The sequence below is a fragment of the Heliangelus exortis genome, chromosome 9 (genome assembly GCF_036169615.1).
Source record: "Heliangelus exortis chromosome 9, bHelExo1.hap1, whole genome shotgun sequence".
Classification (NCBI taxonomy): domain Eukaryota; kingdom Metazoa; phylum Chordata; class Aves; order Apodiformes; family Trochilidae; genus Heliangelus; species Heliangelus exortis.
Window position 1 is genome coordinate 19,321,341 of NC_092430.1, and position 16,800 is coordinate 19,338,140.

The 16,800-nt window shown below is 39.5% G+C and overlaps 2 protein-coding genes across 4 annotated transcripts in view; both read right to left on the minus strand.

The window, feature by feature from the left end:
- Positions 1-378: 378 nt before the first annotated feature.
- Positions 379-3,954, minus strand: ZNF639 (zinc finger protein 639). The gene is made up of 5 exons (XM_071752617.1): positions 3,893-3,954; positions 3,429-3,505; positions 2,837-2,944; positions 1,879-2,016; positions 379-1,622 (listed from the first exon to the last, which is right to left on the minus strand). The coding sequence occupies exons 2-5, from the start codon at positions 3,484-3,486 to the stop codon at positions 475-477; spliced, it is 1,452 nt and encodes a 483-aa protein (XP_071608718.1). The 5' UTR covers positions 3,487-3,505; positions 3,893-3,954; the 3' UTR covers positions 379-474.
- Positions 3,955-10,378: 6,424 nt separating this feature from the next.
- Positions 10,379-16,800, minus strand: part of PIK3CA (phosphatidylinositol-4,5-bisphosphate 3-kinase catalytic subunit alpha) — a 38,181-nt gene continuing 31,759 nt past the window's right edge. For all 3 annotated transcript variants that reach the window (XM_071752608.1, XM_071752609.1, XM_071752610.1), the window contains 3 exons: positions 16,403-16,520; positions 16,090-16,241; positions 10,379-14,935 (listed from right to left, as the gene is read on the minus strand). In XM_071752608.1, coding sequence (XP_071608709.1) covers positions 14,665-14,935; positions 16,090-16,241; positions 16,403-16,520 — 541 coding nt within the window. In that variant the 3' untranslated portion in view covers positions 10,379-14,664. The remainder of the gene's footprint in view (positions 14,936-16,089; positions 16,242-16,402; positions 16,521-16,800) is intronic.

Below are 16,800 nucleotides of genomic sequence, written 5' to 3' on the forward strand. Positions count from 1 at the left end.
ACATCAGACTGACACTGGCACAGGTTGCCCACAAAAGCTGTGGCTTCTCCCTCCCTGGAAGTGTTCCAGGCCAGGGAGGATGGGGCCTTGAGGTCTGGTGGGAGGTGTCCCTGCCCATGCAGGGGGGCTGGAACTGGGTGATCTTTTAGGTCCCTTCCAAGCCAAACCACTTTATGATTTGATGAGCCATTCTATGTGAAAGTGCAGGTTGACCAGAACTGCCATCACAACATGCAACTACTCCCACTCCCCCTCCCTCCCTAAAACCCAATCCATCACACTCTAAATGTGATTATTCCTATTGAAACTCCCAGGGAAGGAAATTCACAACACCAGGTTGTTATTCATGCTTAGATGATAAAGATAACAACATTAGAATTGTATAATTGCTGTTAAAATTGTATTTAATATCACATTTCATTGAATGGAAATTAATTCCAATTTTAAGAAACTGATTACAGGGAAAAAAAGTTATCACACTGTCTCATGTATCTGAAGATGACTTAAAAGATCTTTTTCATTTCCAAACCTCATTAAACAATCAGTACATTTATGAGGCAAATCTGCTGAATGCCTGAAATCCAAATGAGTTTTAAGGTCTTCGATCTGTCCTGTTGAATATTCACAGTATTGACACAAATAAATCCCTTCAGATAAATGAGAGCTTAAATGCTTGCAATATTCCAACATACCTGAAAAGCCCTTCCCACAGTCATCACAAACATGAGGGAATATTTTGGTGTGTTCAATAGCTACGTGCCTGTTGACATTTGTGTGCAGCCTGCTCCTGAAGCCGCACACTTGGCACACAAAGAAGTTTTTGCATTTGTCAAAACTGATTTTGTTTATGAGACTGTACTGTCCACGCTCCTTGTTGTGGTAGCTGTCACTCAGCTCTATCAATCGACACGCGTGCTCGTTCACCACGTGGCTGTGGAGATCTTCTGGGTCATTTGTTTCATGCTCACAGAACTGACACAGATACTGCTCGTCACAGCTGTGCTCCTGGAAGTGCAGGTACAGCTCACTGCTTGAGGAGAACTGCACGTCACACTGCTCACACCAGTAGAGGTGGTCATTGAAGTGAGTGTCTGCTATATGCTGACTCAGATTCTCAAATATCACTGTTTTGTAATCACAGTATTTACAGATGTAGGGATCCTCCTCATGCAGCTTCACGTGTTCAATGAGCTGCACTTTGCTGGAGAAGCTTTCTTTGCAAACTTTGCAGACGTGAGTGTCCGTACACGTCTTGTGCTTCAGGATCATGTGCTGCTTTAAATCAGAAAAGTACTTGCTATTGAAGTCACAGAGCTCACATTTGTATAAGCCACTGCTGTTGGCTCTCAGCAAAGGCCACTTCTGTTGAGCTGTGATATTTAAAGCCTGGTTCTTCTCAAACATTTTGCAAGTTTCCAGAGGGATGTCCTCTAGGTCCTCAGCTTCTAGTTTCTCAGGTGACACAGTTTGTGTTTCTATGTCGTGAACTTCTACAGCGTTCACTTCTGTTGTAGAAATTTCTACAGTTTGAATATCTAGAGGTTTCTCTTCTTCTGTAGGGCTATCACTGAATATAGGTGAATCACATAAGTCTCTGCACATCCCGTTATTTGTACCTTTCTCTGTTGAAGGAAATAGATAATAAAAGCAAAAGGTTAAAGTCCTGCAAAACACACACAAAAAATAACTTTTTGGTGAATTATATTAGATACAAAAAGGAATTATTTTTCCTCAGCTAGACTATGTTTTATGTTTATCTAAGAAATAAAGTACAAGTCCTCTACATCTCCTATCAAAGCAAGAAAGTTACATCAAAAGCCAGCAGCTGTTCTTTCCAGCTTCTCAGCACTTAAGCTGCAAATACACATTGACCTTTACCTTTGTCCTTTTTTTTAGGATCTGTGTAGTGCATCCCCACAACATTTGAATGCGACCCACTCCAGTGAGAAGTCCCAGCATGCACTGGACTCCCATCATCATCTGTGTCTAAGCTCTGCACAGGACTGTGGTATCTACCTGCAAAGACAAGAGAAGGATTTTCTTGTAATAATTTGTCTATACTACCATCATCATGATTCTTAAACCACATTCCTTATTTACTAACTCTAGTTGCATAAATTTGTATGCTATCACATTATCATCTGCATTAAAGAGAGTAACAATAAATACTTTATCAAATATTTCTATACATATGAAAGACAGCAAGATAATTAAAAAAGTGGCAACTCTGTCTTTAAAATTTCAGCAAAATTAGTCAGGTAATTACACTGGAAAAAACATTTTCATTTGAAATGCAAAACCAACGTTATTAAATAACCTTGGACATCAGATTTAAAAATAATATTTTTTAGGACTTCTGGAGACTTGCTTGTTAATTTGAATGAAAAGAACAATAAATATAATAAAATCCATGCCCATATTTGCACAGCTAAATTTTACATGCTGTAGTGGATGTTGTATAGAAATGCATTTTGATTTCTGCAAATATCAAGTACAGTTTAATGCAGTTGTTGGTGAATTTCATGTGAAGTCTCAGTTTATTTACATCAGCCTTATGTTACCTAGCTAGACTTAAAGAAGTCTAAAAATCTTAAAAATTATTCATAAAGAAGACCTAAATATCTGCTAATAATCATTACAAATTCTGTGAAATAGAAGCATTATTGTTCACTTTGAAAACTGTATTTCAGCTGTAACAACCTTCCCCCAGTTTAAGGCATATCAGATCACAATGATGCTCAGAAGTCACCCATTACATATGTTATAGTTTATTTTCTTCTACAAATAGGAGCATAAGACACTTAATACAGGATTGCAGAACAAAACGTAGTCTTACCTCTGCTTTCAGAAAACCTCATATCTGGCTGTTTCATAGAACAGACACTATAGCAGTGGTCAGAAAAAATGCCACTGTTGTCTATGTATTTGCTTGCACCTGAAGAATCTAAAACAACAACAGAAGAGTTTTAATACCAGCAAGTTGATGTAGCTATATATGTAATTGATGTTCACCAAGATTCTCTTCACCAGCTACATTTTTACTCTCGTATTGGCAGAATTCCATGCTGGCCTGATAACATTGTATCAGATACAACATGATCCCACTGAGGACCTCAACAGGAGCACAGTTCATTCCGTGCTGCACACCCCTATCCCAGCTATTGCAAAACTCCTTCCTTTGTGTCTTTGCAGATTAATTATCATTTTGTAGATTGTATGAATTTCCCCACTTGCAGGAAGTACAAGAACATCTGAAGAAGACTGTTCAGATGCACTGACTGAAAATGGTCAGGCTAAGACTTCTTACCCCACCCTTCATGTTACTGATTTTCCATGTATCAGCACATGGGGTCCCTTCTCATTACAAAGTAATTATTCTGAGAATAAATAAACTTACTAAGTGTACATAACTCAAGCTCCAGGCTTACCTGAGTATCGAGAAGGGTGTAGAGTCTTCCTTTTCCTCTTTTTAGGATGTTCATTCATTTTGAATAGCCTAAGCTAACTGTAAAGTGAAAACATTCAGGTATTAGACAGACTTATTTCTATATACTTCATCTTTCATTACATTATGAAGCAATGCAAACATACTGAAAATCTATACATTAAGCACAAAGAGGTTTTTTTCCTACTCCCTCTTCTGCCCCTCCAGTCCATTTTGTTACAGATAAGAATACATTAGATGCACACAACTAATGAACTCCAGCTCTGTATTCGTGTCCTGGAAAAAAAGAAGGATCACCATAAAGACAGACAAGTCAGGACTCCAGGCACTCTGTGTAACCTGCAATTCAGCACTGTTGCCTTCTGTAAGAGACCAGACAGCTTAAGGCAAACCCCTTCAGATAAAATTTTCATGTTGAAAATCCTAACAAATGTCACGGTCTCTTACCTAAAATGATCTTCAGTATTGGCCAGCAGAGAAGCTAAGAAGCTGATGGCTGTACAGCTCCCAAATGTAGTGAATACATCAGCTTGAGAACATTGTAATCTGTGGAGTAACAGCATTTTGAAACACTTTAAAACTTTAGCACAAAACAATATCAGGCACCTAAGTATTTCAAAGAATAAAGCTGTGAAAATTGAAGCTAGAAAACAACACTAACAGTTGATCATAATTTCCCTTTAGAGCATAAAAATTAATGAGGCAGATGCACTAGAGTATTATTTTCCCCAGGTTACTTGGCTTTCAGTGCACTTGGCAGCTCCTAACAACAGAAAAGTATTTGGAGACAACACCAAAAGGAGTTGGGCTATACACTGTGCCAGACAGTTTTGAAGAAGAAAGGGCTGCAAACATGGAATCTGATGTGCTTTACTGTAACACTTGAGCACTTACAGGCCCAGGATCCTCTAGTGCTCTCTACCTGAGATAAAAGAAGGAAAAAAAGCCCCTCATCAAGTAACTGCTGTTGTCGTGATATGAAATAGATTTGTCTAGATGGAAATTTTATTTTAAGGGATGATCAACATGAATAAAAACTTTTTTTAAAACATTATATCATGGTCTAGAAGCACCAATCACCCCCATCGCTTTTTGTGACCGTGAGGGAAGACCCCACACCCTACTGGGACCGCAACCTTCATCCCAGTTTGCCCGGCTCAGCCTTTTCCCCGCGGATCGGCCCATGGGGACACTCACTCCTGTTATTTCCCCCCCCCCCCCCGGTGTATCCCTCTCGGCGCGGTGATGGGGGAGGCCATAAAGGCCCTAAAAAACGAGACCCCGTCCCCGAGCCGGCCGCGGCCTGCACGGAGACCGCAGCGGGGAGCGGCGAGCGGGATGGCGGCAAACGAGCCGCTCCGCTCCGCCCCGGGGCAGCGGCGGGGAGGCGCGGAGCCGGGGGCAGGGGCGAGGCCTCAACCACGTTCCGGCGGCGGGGCCGGGGCTAAGATGGGAGAGGGCGCCGCAGGCCCAGCCGGGGAAGAACGGGAAGCGCCGCGGAGCCGTGACCGGGAGTGCGGGGACGCGCTTCAAATGGCGCCGGGGCCAGGGCTAAGATGGGGGAACGGCGGCGGCGGCTGGGGGGGGCGCCGCGCCCAGCGGGGTGAGAGGTCGGAGGGAGGCGGTCACCGGCGGAGCCCCGGGGCTCACCGGGGCCGTGGGCGGCCGCTCCCCCGCCCGCGTCGCCGCCGGGACTCACCTGCAGCTCCGCGCCCGGCCCGGGGCCGCGGCCGCCGCCGGAGGAGCCGCTCCCCGCGGGGGAAGGGGCGGGGCGGGGTCGCGCGGCGGCCGCCGCCATAGCGCCCCCTGGCGGCCTCACGGGGGACGGTGCCTGCCGACCTCCGGCCCGTTGCCTTAGCAACCGGAGGGACGAAACCGAACTCCCACTGGGCCCAGGCCCAGACCCGGGCCTTCCTCCCGCCATCAGCTGCTCCCGGGGAACACGGGAGAGGCTTGGACATCAAACTCCTCAGGCAGAAAGTGAGGTTTTGGAGCAACGCAGCTCTTGGCCTCCAAAGCTGGTGTATGGGAGAGTCAGTAAAACACAGGGGTTGGAGAATTAAATAAGCAACTTCCCCCATATCAAAGAGTTCCAATTTTAAAGCACAAAAGGATCCCCCTTTTTGCACTTTTTTTTCCTTAATTTATTTTTTTCCCCAGAATAAGGAGCAATCAAAGTTACATTTAGCCACAAAGCAGAGTATTTTCAAACAGCATCTTATTTTTCAAAATAGTAACTTGCTTTTGAAGATAAAAGTGATCATGACAGTCACTTAATTTGATGACTAAATAGATCATGGAATTTTTCCAAGCATTTCATTCACTGAGCTATTCTGCTCTGGATTAGCCTGAAGCTATCTAATGTTATGATCAAGCTTTCAGTTAGTGGAGAAGCCACAACTCCCCGTCTATATTTTTGCTCCAGTGATTAAAAAAAAGAAAAAACTCAAAAATTACTCTGCTTCTGGCCTCAGCTGGAAGCTGAAACAGGACGTAGTATCTTTATAAAATCCTACCTTTGGCCTTTGTCCTGAAAGCTGGAACCCTGTCTTGAGGGTGATGTGATTTAGTACAAGATCCAGGCATCCCACTTCAGTTTCTGCTGTTTATTCCAGTGACAGGAGCAGAGATTTGTCCAGGATACTTTGTGTTTTTAAGCATTTACATGGGAAAGCACTTTCTCCACTTCTCAGCTGAGGGCAGTAACAATCCATAAATTGCCAAGGGAAAAAGGAAAAAAAAAACCAGACCCAAACCCTTCCTTTTCAATTCAGTCCTGTTAGGTGAAACAGAACAAGGGTAACCAAGTCACTACCACAAAACCAACACATTTCTGTACCTTTTGATTGATTTCTTCTCCACACACACAGCTGAACACCACCTAGGCTAGAGACAAAGACAAGACTTTGAGTGAAGGAAAAACATCTGAGGAGGATCCCCTTTTGAAGCTGCAGATGCAGTTCAAAGCCACAGGCATCAAACAGCTTCATCCATGCTTTATGCAGATAATTCTAAACAAGTCTCACTTTTCTCAACTCTCAACATCTCATGCTTGAGATGTTCAGCCAGCTCTGGATCAGGTTTTAATCACTCAGAACCCATTCCAACTAGAAATACAGAGAAGCCCACATGATATCCCCCCCTATGCTTTAGAAGAGCAACACAAATGTTCCTCATCTTATTTCCCAGGGATTTCTCTTCACCAACATAAAAGCAGGGTGAACTTTTTCTTCAATTACAGCAGTAAGTGTATCTCATGGCTATAATCTTTGCTGAAGGTCAGTTCATTAGTTTGACAGGACACATAGGAGGTTAACAGGGATACCTTTTCTAGCATCAGTTTTCTTGCTCTTGTTACATGGACTCGGATTTTGGATCAAGCCTTTCCCATGCAGGCTGGAAACCAGGCAGATTTCTGAGCATAACATCAGGAGGGCTCCCTGAGATCCTTGGCTAAAGCAAACTCCCCCCATTGCAAATCATTCTTCTGTTTCACTGGCAAAATTTTGCAAGTGTTCCATAATTTTTCTATGCTTTAGGGACTGAGACCTAGAGAACTCCTACAAAGATCACACCACAGTAAGGCCAGTGAAGTCTAACACTTGTATTTGAACAAGAACCAATGATCACCTTTCTCTGAACAATCCTGTGCATTTTAAACCATTTCATAGATGAAGAAGGAAGAAAAAAACCCCACCTTACATTTCCTCACTTAGAGCTTGTTAGCAACTGAAGTCCAAAGACCACCAACACATCCACAGAAGCAGTTCTGGTGCAGCTCTGTGCTCCTACACTTCCAATGATTTTCTAGGTGTGTTCCTCAGGGTTTCAAAATTCATATTGGATACAAAAATACAAACTGGTTTGACCTTTTTCTTAAAAAAAATATATAGTTTTGGTAATGAAAGTATGAATGATATTTTCATAAAGCAAACCAGAATGATTTAGCAGGGGCTTAAAAACCATCCAGCTGAAACACTTCAAATAACATTTCTTCTCAACTTCTACAGCTCATATCTAATATAAGTTACCTTCTCTCAAGGATCAGCATGTGCATGAATGAATGCCACGTGCACTTATGACTTCCCATTCATAAATAAGGAAAATTCTATTTCTATTCTCCCCCTCTCCCAAAAATCAGCTGATGTATGACATTTCTCTCCTTCCTTCTTGCCTTTTTCAACAGCAAAGCTGCAACACCAAATCACCCCAAGACTGAAGATTACTTAAATTCTCACTTCAGAATTCACAAGTGTACCAACCATATTATTTTTAATTTCGTTGTTAGTATACACATTAGCACTCGAAAGTGTGATAAAAACCAAAGCAGTTTTTTTTCTTTTTTAATAAACATGTGATACAGACTGTGAAGATAAATAAAAAGCAGACTTTTTACAGATTTCCATGAACATGAACTACAATATATCATAGGCCAAACTTTTTTTCTTGAGGAGTACAGCAGAAGGGGGAAAAAAGGGTTCTTTTTGTGTGAGGGGGTGGGGTTTTTTTTTCTGGGTTTTTGTTTTGTTTTTTTTTTTTTTTTTGTTTTTTTTTTTTTTTAATAAAAAGGGTACTGCAAGACTGTTCTCAGTATGACAACACATGCATCTTGCTGCATCTTAAAAGACTTTTTTTGGCCCATAATTACAAAAATGTCTTGCTTTCTAACTACTTTACCACAGGATCTTTAATAAAGAATGACATACACACAGCAACATCCCCCCCCAACCCCCAGTAGTGGTTACTTCAAAAGATAATTGTCTCATTTTTAAAAGATATTTCAAGCACTGGTGGGTGTTAAACTCTCCTTTTGATGCAGACACGTAACTGCTACCAGCTTCAACAAAGCAACACAGACATCAAGAGATCACACCTTCCTGGGCAATATTTATCCCAAATGTCAACAGCATCCTGGGCTGCCTTAGGCAGAGCAAGGGGGGCAGGGGAACGAAGAGAAATTCTCAACCTGGGAAGAGGTTCAGCAAAGGGACATGAAGATAATAAAGACATGGGAGGGGAGGCTGAGAGCTGGCACTGCTTAATTGGTGAGGAGGAGGCTCAAGGGGCATCTTGTCAATGTGTATAAACACTTGATGGAGAGGAAGGCTTTCCTTAGTGCTGGCCAATGAAAGGATGGAGGCAATGAAACAGAAGAAATTTCATAAAAACATTAAGAAAAAGACTTTTACTTTAGATCCCTCTTTCCTGGGCAGGCTCTAGACCCAAATGGAAAATGTCCTGGGCCACCTGCTCCAGCTAACCTTGCTTTGAATGCAAAGAAGCTGGACTAGATGATCTCCAAAGGTCTGAGACAACCTCAACAATTCTGTGCAACTCCATGAAAGTTCTTACAATTGTGGTGCCAGTTGTAATGCCAACCAGATGTCAAAAATTTCAAGTATGAGAATTGAGGATGTCAGCCTGCAGCCATGTATATTTAGAATTCTTTTTTACACCAGGGAAATAGAGGTCAATGGTACATGTGAATATTCAGTTAAAACTGTACAAAGAGACAAGAGGAAAGGATGATACTCCCAGATGATCAGTTACACATTTAGCTTCACAAGAGAAGAATTTGGATCATGGCAGCTGTAAGACAAGAGGAAACCAATCTTCTCCTGCTTTCCTTTTCTTTCCCCTTCTCCAACTGAAACAGTCAACCAACTTTGGACAGCCTGGGGCTGCTGATAATTCAAGATACAGAACAATTAATAAAGCTTAGAACTAGATTAAGAGTATTTACACCAAAGAAACAAAGCAGAATCCATGAATAATCTGTTTTGGCTTTTAAGGATTAAGTAAACTATAGCAGATATGAGATTCTTAGGAGAAATAGCTTCTGCTTTAATTAGGCTATTTCAGCAATACTATTAAGTTTAACTGTGGTTAATTTTGTGACTGTATCAGGGTCCTGTCAAAACTGAACTGAATTGTTCCAAAGCCAGTTTACAGCTACTATGGAACCAGCATCAGAATTACAGGAGGAGTCAAGACTATATTTTTTGCCTTCTTTATATCTCAGGGATATTGCATCACATACAGAAGTAAAAGTAAGGACACTTAAACTTAAGACATGTTGATACAAACCAATGAGAGTGCTAGTTTCAAAGGACAAGCAGAACATTGCTTCAACTCATCTTCTCCAACAAATATTTTATGTTGTTCTTATGCTGTGGGCATATGGAGGAGAGGGAAGGAAAAAGTTAAGAGGCACTTCTGGCTTTGAGTCAGGAGTGCTAACACAGTAACACCTTGTACTTTGGAAAGTCTACCCCACACAGCTCTCAAGTGAAGAATTCTGTACTGAAAATAAAGGAGAACAGATTTTCCTGAGTGTGGGTTCAGCAAGTAAGTGTAGTACAAAAGAGCAGGAAGAGGAAACATTTAAGATAGCAAGCAATAAGAAATCTTGTAATTCTCAAGAATGAAAGTAACTGTTGACAAGATTAAAGTAGTTATGGAGAGCTGAAAAGGCTGGTTAGACTATTTCCAAGTAAAATTGTGAAGGGTTTAAATGGGCTGCCAGTAAACATTTCTCTCATTAAGAGAACACCTTTCATAATGAGTCATAAGTAATCTGTGACTTTATATATATAAATTCTATATACTGATTTCACATGCTGTTGTGAATCCAGAGTGATTCTGATAAAGTCAGTCTTACATCAGCATAATGTAAAATCAGAATTTCTCAAAGACCAGAGCACCTAGAGATTTGGTTACCCTATGCAGTTAAAAAGCTTATGCATCCAGTTTCCAGTTGGCTTCCCTTCATTAACACAAATGTAAAAAATAAAACAAAACATTCAGAAAACCAACAACAACTGCAGGGGTGGTGACCTTGGTGATCTCTACATATTATTTTTGACAGATAGAGCCTTACCCAAACTGAGAACTTTCAGCACAAAAAAAAAAAAAAAAAAAGATACAAATACATAATTTGTATGAAACATGTATTGCAAAATTAAGTTGGGATTCAACAATATGCAACAACATCCACAGCTATATAGTATTAAAAAAAAATAAAAACAAAACCAAACAAGTGTGGTTCTTCCATTCAAGTAAAACTAAGCCAAGAAAAAGAAACATGGAAGTTAACAGAAGTAATAATCTTAGAAGCAGCAAGTTATAATTCTTTCTATAATACCACACCAATTTCATTAACTTGAAAGATGTCTTTCAAAGATGTCAAAACATCCACAAAATAGTCATGTCAAGTGGCTTTTCTGATAATTATTTTTTGAATGGGTCCAGCCCAGGTCTGCAACCTGTACAGACATGCAAAACAGGAGGAATTAATAATTATTATTGAGAACAGACATTGGAACATGCCAGGTAGAAAATGACAAAGCAAAGAACATACCTTCAAATTGTCAACAAACATGGGCTACAGACCACTAAAGGGCATTTAGTATTTTACATAAAAAGTGAAGCTGAAAAAAAAAAAACCCAAACCAAACAAAACAACCCTCTCTATCGTCAACAGCAGGGTCATCACATACCAAGTTCTCTACAACCTTGGTAATTTCTCTATTGCCCTTAACATTCAAGGCTTATATCTTCTCCACAAGATGCCAAACCACTAACAATTTTGGTTTTATTTAAAAGCTTTCTTACTTTAAAAATTATATTTAAGGTCTATTTCGTCTATGAAAAAACTACTACTGCACCCCTTCAGAACAGAAAAGTGTGCACATGGAAGTCAGTAGAGGTGCTTTTTCTGCTGTCTTTAAGAAAGCAAAGAATATATTTTTAAGAAAAGCTAATCATCAGCAGTCTGTTCTGACACTAAAATAAACATAGCTTCACAGTTGAAAAAGTTACTGGTTTTTAAATTTGTATTTCACTAAATCAGCATTTCCTAATGCTTTGTAATAAAACATATGGCCCAATCTAGGGCTCCCTTCCTACCACAAAGTTTTGCAGGAGGAAGGTGTTCAGATTCAATTCAAGCTCCAAATAAGCTCCTTTATGGTTTTTTTGCAGCTGATTCTCAGAATAAAGGGAACATTTTCAAAACATTTTCAAATTTGTATGAAGTGGATATAGTCAAAATATGAAAATCTAAACTCCAAGCCATCTCAGTTACAGGTGTTTTCAGTCTGTAAGCAGATCTTCTTTCTGATACCAAAAAGAGATGACTTCCTCTCCTTTACACCAGTGTAAGTAAACAGTACCTCCACTATCTTCACTGAAGTTACATCAGGACAAAACTGACATAACAGGATAAGGTAATAATAAGGGTCGAACGCTTTGAAGGTTAAAAAAACCAGGATAACTTATTTTCCTTAAATATTGGCAGAATGTTCTTCAAATGTCTGTCCTGGCTATAGTAAGAACAACTGCTAAAGCCCATGACCTTCTCCTACCTTTTTTTTTTAATTTTATTATTTTTTAAATTTTTTTACTTATTAAAGCCTAAAATTACCCCAAATCATAGTGTGTCTGTATCACTACGAAGCTTCCTTTCTTTTACTATTTATGCACAGCATTTCGTTGTATTAACTTTTGGAAAAAAGAGTCTGATTCCTCACATTTCTGTTTGTTCAAAAAGTGTGCAGAATGCACTACATTTGAACTGAAAGACAATTATATTTACAGAGGTAAATGGCTACGAAGGGGCAAAGTACAAAAGAAGTTGGGCTCATAGCATCCAATAAATTTGAGCTGAACTTTTCATCCAGGCTAGAAAAGGCTGACCATCTCTTAGATAAATGAGGTAAAACATTGTTTCAATACCAGATAAATAAGGATAATATAGCACCTAATGAGGCATTTGTACAAGTTTTACTCAGTTAAATGAAGAGTTACAGCCAACAGGGTTTCAGATTTTGTGAGCCAAATTCAAACTGAAACTAAGCCATGTTTAAAAGAGCTAAATCATTAAGAGTGTGTTGACTGCAAAGTAATATATACAAGGGTAATTTTGCTCTAAGAAAGCATGACCAGCATTAGAAGGAGTCAAAATATGAGCAGAAAAGAATATGTAACAGACAATAAAAAGAGCAGTGAGAAGTCTATTGGACTACTCCAAAATACTTAGTAGACATAAGGAAATAAAACTTCACATTCCCCATACTACTCTTGGAACTTCTGTAATTTTCACAAAAACAGGTTTCCCCCCACAACATCAAGTATCCACGTGCACAGTAACCAACTGCAGGATCTTGACTATGAAAGTGTCTTGAAAAACTGAAGTCTTGGCTTTACAATCCCCAAGGTCTTTCATAATGTAACTGATTGCACATTTTTAGTATATTACACTTTGCTAAATGAAGCCAACCACTCATTACCTCATCAGTACAGCCTGCACAAAGTACATTTTATTTATATACCTATATTCTAATCTAAAACCAGCTGTCAGCATATTTTATATTACATGTGGTATTGCACTTTGTGAGTGGCACCTCGGTGCATGCTTGCAAGTGAATGAGCTGAACCCCCAAAAGCCCCAGACCTTTGGAATTCACTCCAAGTGCTGCCAATCTAGCAAGTTTTAAATGTTAGGGTGAACACCCTCAGAATCATGGGCTGCATTAATTCAAAAACCTGTTTAATAATTAGAAAAACAGTCCTACCTGACGTTATACATAAGGGCAATCTGAAATCCTTGGTACTCTGAACAGTTTCCAAAAATGGTGCCAATTTAATTGATTGCACACATCATAATAGTGTTAGAAGACAACAACTAGATTTACAAATATATTTTACAGGCACGCACACACAAAACAGACAAAGCTATAAAATGTTTGGTAACTCTGCATGCATTGAGCTAGCCAGCAGATCTGCTGTACGTTGAACTGCTTGTTATTGATCATATTGAAAATCTAAATTGCTATTTCTGATTCACCTGTCCCTGGATTAAACAATCACTTCCAGAGGAGGGAGAAAAAGGAGAATTGGTGGACACAAAGACTGAGGGTTTAAATGTATGTTCCTTGAATAGCCAACATATCACTTCATTAATGTGAAGTGCCCAAAAATTTTTGAGGAGACTTAGGCCAAGTTCACCTCTGGCATTAGTGGGTTTATCTCCCACTACATTTCAGTGGTACTCACGTCCTCTTTAACCAGGGCTGAATTTGGTCCTAGGAGTAAATCTGGCCACCTGCAGTGACTTTAATAGAAATGGGAGTCTTGGACAGATAGAACTGGGCTGCAAAATTAGAAGAACGAATATTGGACAAATCATGTAAATAAAGAATATATATTAATAACAGTTCCTATTATATAAATAGCCTTTATAAAAAAATAATCTTTCAATAATTTTAATAACTCACCTTTCTTTAGGCTCTGGAAAACATGTATGAAAAAAATCTATTCAGTTCAAGTTAGATTAAAGCAAACCTAAGATGAACGCTACAACTCTCTGTTGCACTAAACCCAATTCTGACCATTCAATTTCCAAGTTAGTCAGTTTTTGGGAATGATAGGGAGTTTCTTTGTGAAAGTGTGAATTGCACCCCTAGAAATACTGAGCAGAAGAAACACCATACTGCACAGGCCTATTTCCTACTGCTTTCAGAAACCATGCAGATGACGGACCCAGAAATCCAGGGGTCATCTAAACCTCGTAAGTGTTAATGCCTCTGAGCACATTTAAAAGGCACTGTCCTCTCACTATTGTTTTTAGATCTTTAAGCTTAAGAAATTCTCTTTCCCTTCAAACTATGCTGCATTTAAGTCATAGAATCATATAAGCAGCTGGGCTGGAAAGGACCTCTGAGATGATCGAGTCCAACCTTTGATCCACTACTGCCACAGTTACTAGACCATGAGTGCCATATCATGTTCACTATCACTTGAATTTTCATCCACTCTTGTCACTCCAGCATAGTCTCTACTGCTGTACCAGATCTAAAGTAATATGTGATGGACTCTATGCTCATGCTACTGCTATTTTCTTTTTCCTTCTAATGGATCCTATCAAACAGAAAAAGAAAACGCTCTTCCAACTTTACCTTTTTGGGCTTAAGGCATAACATGAAGTCACACATCATACTAAAGCTTAATTTTTGAAGTGTACAATTTTAGTGCTATCTGAAACCCTGTTTTACATTATTTTTTGACACTTGTCTGAACAGTTCATCTCTTTTCTTGCCATAAATTCCAAAGTTGTTCATGGTTTGTGCAATTCCTATGCAACCAGTCTTTGCTGCTAACGGGTATTAACAGTGCAGTACCCAAGTGGGCTATCAGTTCTTGTTTTCTTTGCTTTCATTTCAGTTCAAAGCATGTTGCTTTATTGTGTGGAAGATCCAGTCCATTTTTGTTGTCCAGCCACCATGGTGAGCATCATTCATTTGCTTCATGAAGTACTCAAGAGCTTCCTGCTCAGTTTTGTCCAGTGCCAGGGTCTTTCGGATGTACGCGATATCGTCAAAGGACTGAAGTTCTGGCATTCCTGAGCCAAGCATCATGGAGAAAAGATTTATGAAGAGATTGGCATGCTGCCGAATTGCTAGATAAGCCTTGTAACACATCTCTTGAAACCTGGAAGAGACAGGGCAAAAAAAAGCAGTTTAATGTATTTCTCTATTAGATGCATCAGATACAGGTTCTTTCTCACCTCCAAAACAGGTGGGTGCCGGGTAACTGGACATTTTTTTTTTTAACATGGACAGTCTTAATTTAATAAGAACATCAAAATGTTGCTGAGAAAATATCCTCATCTTCCTACTTGAGTTCATCTTCATTTCTAAGAACTAGCAGTGGTCAGACTAACAACAACAGGCTTTCAAGCCTTAAACCTCATTTACAATTCAGGCAAGCCCTCCACATGAGTTTATGGAAGTTCCCCCAGGCCATTTTAGTCACTGCTACTGGTCTGCAGATTTCACAAAACATTTCATGATTCACTGTCCCTCTTAGCAGAGTATGCACTTCTCTCCCCTGGTTTCATGAGGACAGTAGCTATTGCTTCTTAAATACAATGAAGACAGGAGCATTTGCTATATCCCAACATTGGGTGAGAAATGACCATTTATGCTGCAATCCCTAATTTAATTCAAGTTAAGAAATAAAATAATGCAAAAGCACTTCACTGCAGCACTCAGATAGGCACTGTAATTTAAAATCTGTTTTCCCTTCCCTGCAACATATGAAATTAGCATTAAAATTGAAACCTCAAAGATAGGCTCCCTGGAAAGCCAGATATCAGGAATAACTACGAAAACAATAATTTATTTACTATTTTATTATTTTAAAATTTCTCCTCTCTTACCAGGTTTTGCACAATGTCACAACCTACACAGGCCAGCTGAAGCACTGATATCACAGCAGCTCCAGGAGAGAGAAGTATTGAGTGATCAACAAGGCTCTGATGTGCATCACACCTAACGTTCAAGAACTCTGTTTCTGCAATTATGCAATCCCAAGAGGATTTCAAGTGTTAAACAAGTTCAGATATCAAAAAAATTCTCTTCACTGACATGTGTGCCATAAAGTGAGGTTTCTTGAACTTATGGCCATGTAAGCACTAACATCCCCTACTAATTTACAAGTGGATGGCTGATCTTCAACTAAAGAACTAAGACATAGCCTACTGCAAGCCAAGTGAAAATAGTCCTTTTCTGTTTAAAGGTATAAATTATTAAAGGTCACCAGTAGTTAAGAACAAAACCAAACCAAACCAAAAAAAGGCTCACCTTTCAAACTCCCTTGTTTTGGTACATTCTTGGGCTCCTTTACTAATCACTATTAAAAAGTCTTGTGTTAAGACAAATGGCACACGTTCTCTTTTATAACCAAATTTTTTCTTCTTGTGGTCGAGGAAGTGCCCAAAGTCAATGTGAAACAGCTTGGGAAGAAAGAAAGGTATTTTAAGATTAGTAATTCCTTGTTTAAATGACATCATAGTAAAGCTGATAATTTAATTCAGAATTATTATTTTTTTTTAAACAAAATCGTATCAAAGGAAGAGATGACATCAGTTGTGTTTTTAGAAAAATGTCATCTTACTTGTCCATCATCTTTCACCATGATGTTACTGTTGTGGCGATCACCAATGCCCAGTATAAAGGTAGCAACACAGTAGCCAGCACAAGAACGTGTAAACAAGTCAATAGCTGCATCATACCTAGTGAAAACAAACACAGGAAAGTTTTAGACATACTCTAATTATACAGAAGAGCAACTGTTTTGTTTTTTTTTTTCCTCTCCAGAAAAGAAAGAACCAGCTCCTATCTTTTCTCAAGTAAAGACGAAAATTGGCATATGCTGAAAACAGGAATACTTACAAGGAACAGCCAATTGGCTGCTAGAGTGACTGTACCTCTTTTGAAGGCCAGCAATTTTCATTTTGATCAGCTACTGCTAAAATACAAACTCAAGCTGTATCTTCATAGTTCTACCTCCAA